This window comes from Pan paniscus, chromosome 2 (assembly GCF_029289425.2).
Source record: "Pan paniscus chromosome 2, NHGRI_mPanPan1-v2.0_pri, whole genome shotgun sequence".
NCBI lineage: Eukaryota > Metazoa > Chordata > Mammalia > Primates > Hominidae > Pan > Pan paniscus.
In genome coordinates, this window is record NC_085926.1 from 96,198,311 (window position 1) to 96,200,268 (window position 1,958).

General features: G+C 33.9%; 1 protein-coding gene across 1 annotated transcript; it reads left to right on the forward strand.

Annotated features, from left to right (window-relative positions):
- Positions 1 to 388: 388 nt before the first annotated feature.
- On the forward strand, positions 389 to 1,498 carry LOC100972973 (olfactory receptor 5H6). The gene has a single exon (XM_003821891.4). It carries the CDS (start codon positions 430 to 432, stop codon positions 1,405 to 1,407), a length of 978 nt encoding a protein of 325 aa, XP_003821939.2. The 5' UTR covers positions 389 to 429; the 3' UTR covers positions 1,408 to 1,498.
- Positions 1,499 to 1,958: the final 460 nt, after the last annotated feature.

Here is a 1,958-nt window from a genome sequence, read left to right on the forward strand (position 1 = left end):
ACCAAGAACTAAATTTTAAAAATATATTATGATGCCATTTTGTATCCTAAAATATTTGGTGCATGTTTATTGTGTGAAGAATAAAACTTGAGATTCTTCACATTGCATTCATTCCATTTATTTTAACCTGCGTCTTTCAAATATCTTTTTCCTTCACCCTACATCCATGTCCCAGACAGATTTTTTTCATTACATTCAGTAGAGTCCATAAAAATTTAGTACATTCAGATAATGCGTCTTTTTAACTCTCAGTCTGTTAACTCCTACACAATTTTCAAACCAAAGTTCATTATTATTTCCATGTATTTAAATCCTCAAATATAGGGTTCATCAATTATAGTACTGATCAAAAAAAATTAAGAGGGCTCGATAATTACATAGTTTATTTCAACACATCTTCCCCAATTTCAACTCACAATTCCATTGCAAATGTTCCTTTACCTTTGCTTCATTTTTCAGAGGACATGCAGTGAGGAGATGGAAGAGGAAAATGCAACATTGCTGACAGAGTTTGTTCTCACAGGATTTTTCCACCAATCTGACTGTAAAATACCGCTGTTCCTGGCATTCTTGGTAATATATCTCATCACCATCATGGGGAATCTTGGTCTAATTGTTCTCATCTGGAAAGACCCTCACCTTCATATCCCAATGTACTTATTCCTTGGGAGTTTAGCCTTTGTGGATGCTTTGTTATCATCCACAGTGACTCCGAAGATGTTGATCAACTTCTTAGCTAAGAGTAAGATGATATCTCTCTCCGAATGCATGATACAACTTTGTTCCCTTGTAACCACTGTAACCACAGAATGTTTTCTCTTGGCAACAATGGCATATGATCGCTATGTAGCCATTTGCAAACCTTTACTTTATCCAGTCATTATGACCAACGGACTATGCATCCAGCTATTAGTCTTGTCATTTATAGGTGGCCTTCTTCATGCTTTAATCCATGAAGCTTTTTTATTCAGATTAACCTTCTGTAATTCCAACATAATAAAACACTTTTACTGTGACATTATCCCATTGTTAAAGATTTCCTGTACTGATTCCTCTATTAACTTTCTAATGGTTTTTATTTTTGCAGGTTCTGTTCAAGTTTTTACCATTGGAACTATTCTTATATCTTATACAATTATCCTCTTTACAATCTTAGAAAAGAAGTCTATCAAAGGGATACGAAAAGCTGTCTCCACCTGTGGGGCTCATCTCTTACCTGTATCTTTATACTATGGCCCCCTCGCCTTCAAATATCTGGGCTCCTTATCCCCGCAAGCAGATGACCAAGATATGATGGAGTCTCTATTTTACACTGTCATAGTTCCTTTATTAAATCCCATGATCTACAGCCTGAGAAACAAGCAAGTAATAGCTTCATTCACAAAAATGTTCAAAAGCAATGTTTAGATCTCATACAATCTTTCTCTATTTACTAAAATTGTCCCAAGATTGTGCAAGTTAGAGGTGTCTATGTCTTGCCAGCATTCAAAGATGATGCAAAGTCCTAGCACTTTAATGGCCTAAGGTTTTAGTACCTATTAAACTAATAAATATATCCCTAATGTTACTCAATAGCATTTAAGAAATTTTAATCATGTTCATATCATAATTGAATAATATTAGCAGAAAGCAAATAAAAATATTTTACAAAGTCGTATGTTATTCAATGTGGCTTTATAAATGCATTAAATGCTAAAATAGTCTAGGTCATCTAATAAGGACTTGAGTATAAGTGCAGTAAAAATAGCGACTGACCATCTCTTTTTAATTTGGCCATGTTAGGACCTTTAATAAATAATCTCATATTAGACTTTAACCTTTAATTAGACATCATAGCCTCTTCAGGCTGTGACATCACAGTAAGAACATACCATTTGTCTTGACCTGCAATAATTGGTTAAATATAGTCACAAATTGAAAGAATACCAAAATGACAAAGATTTCAAAGGCAAATAGAA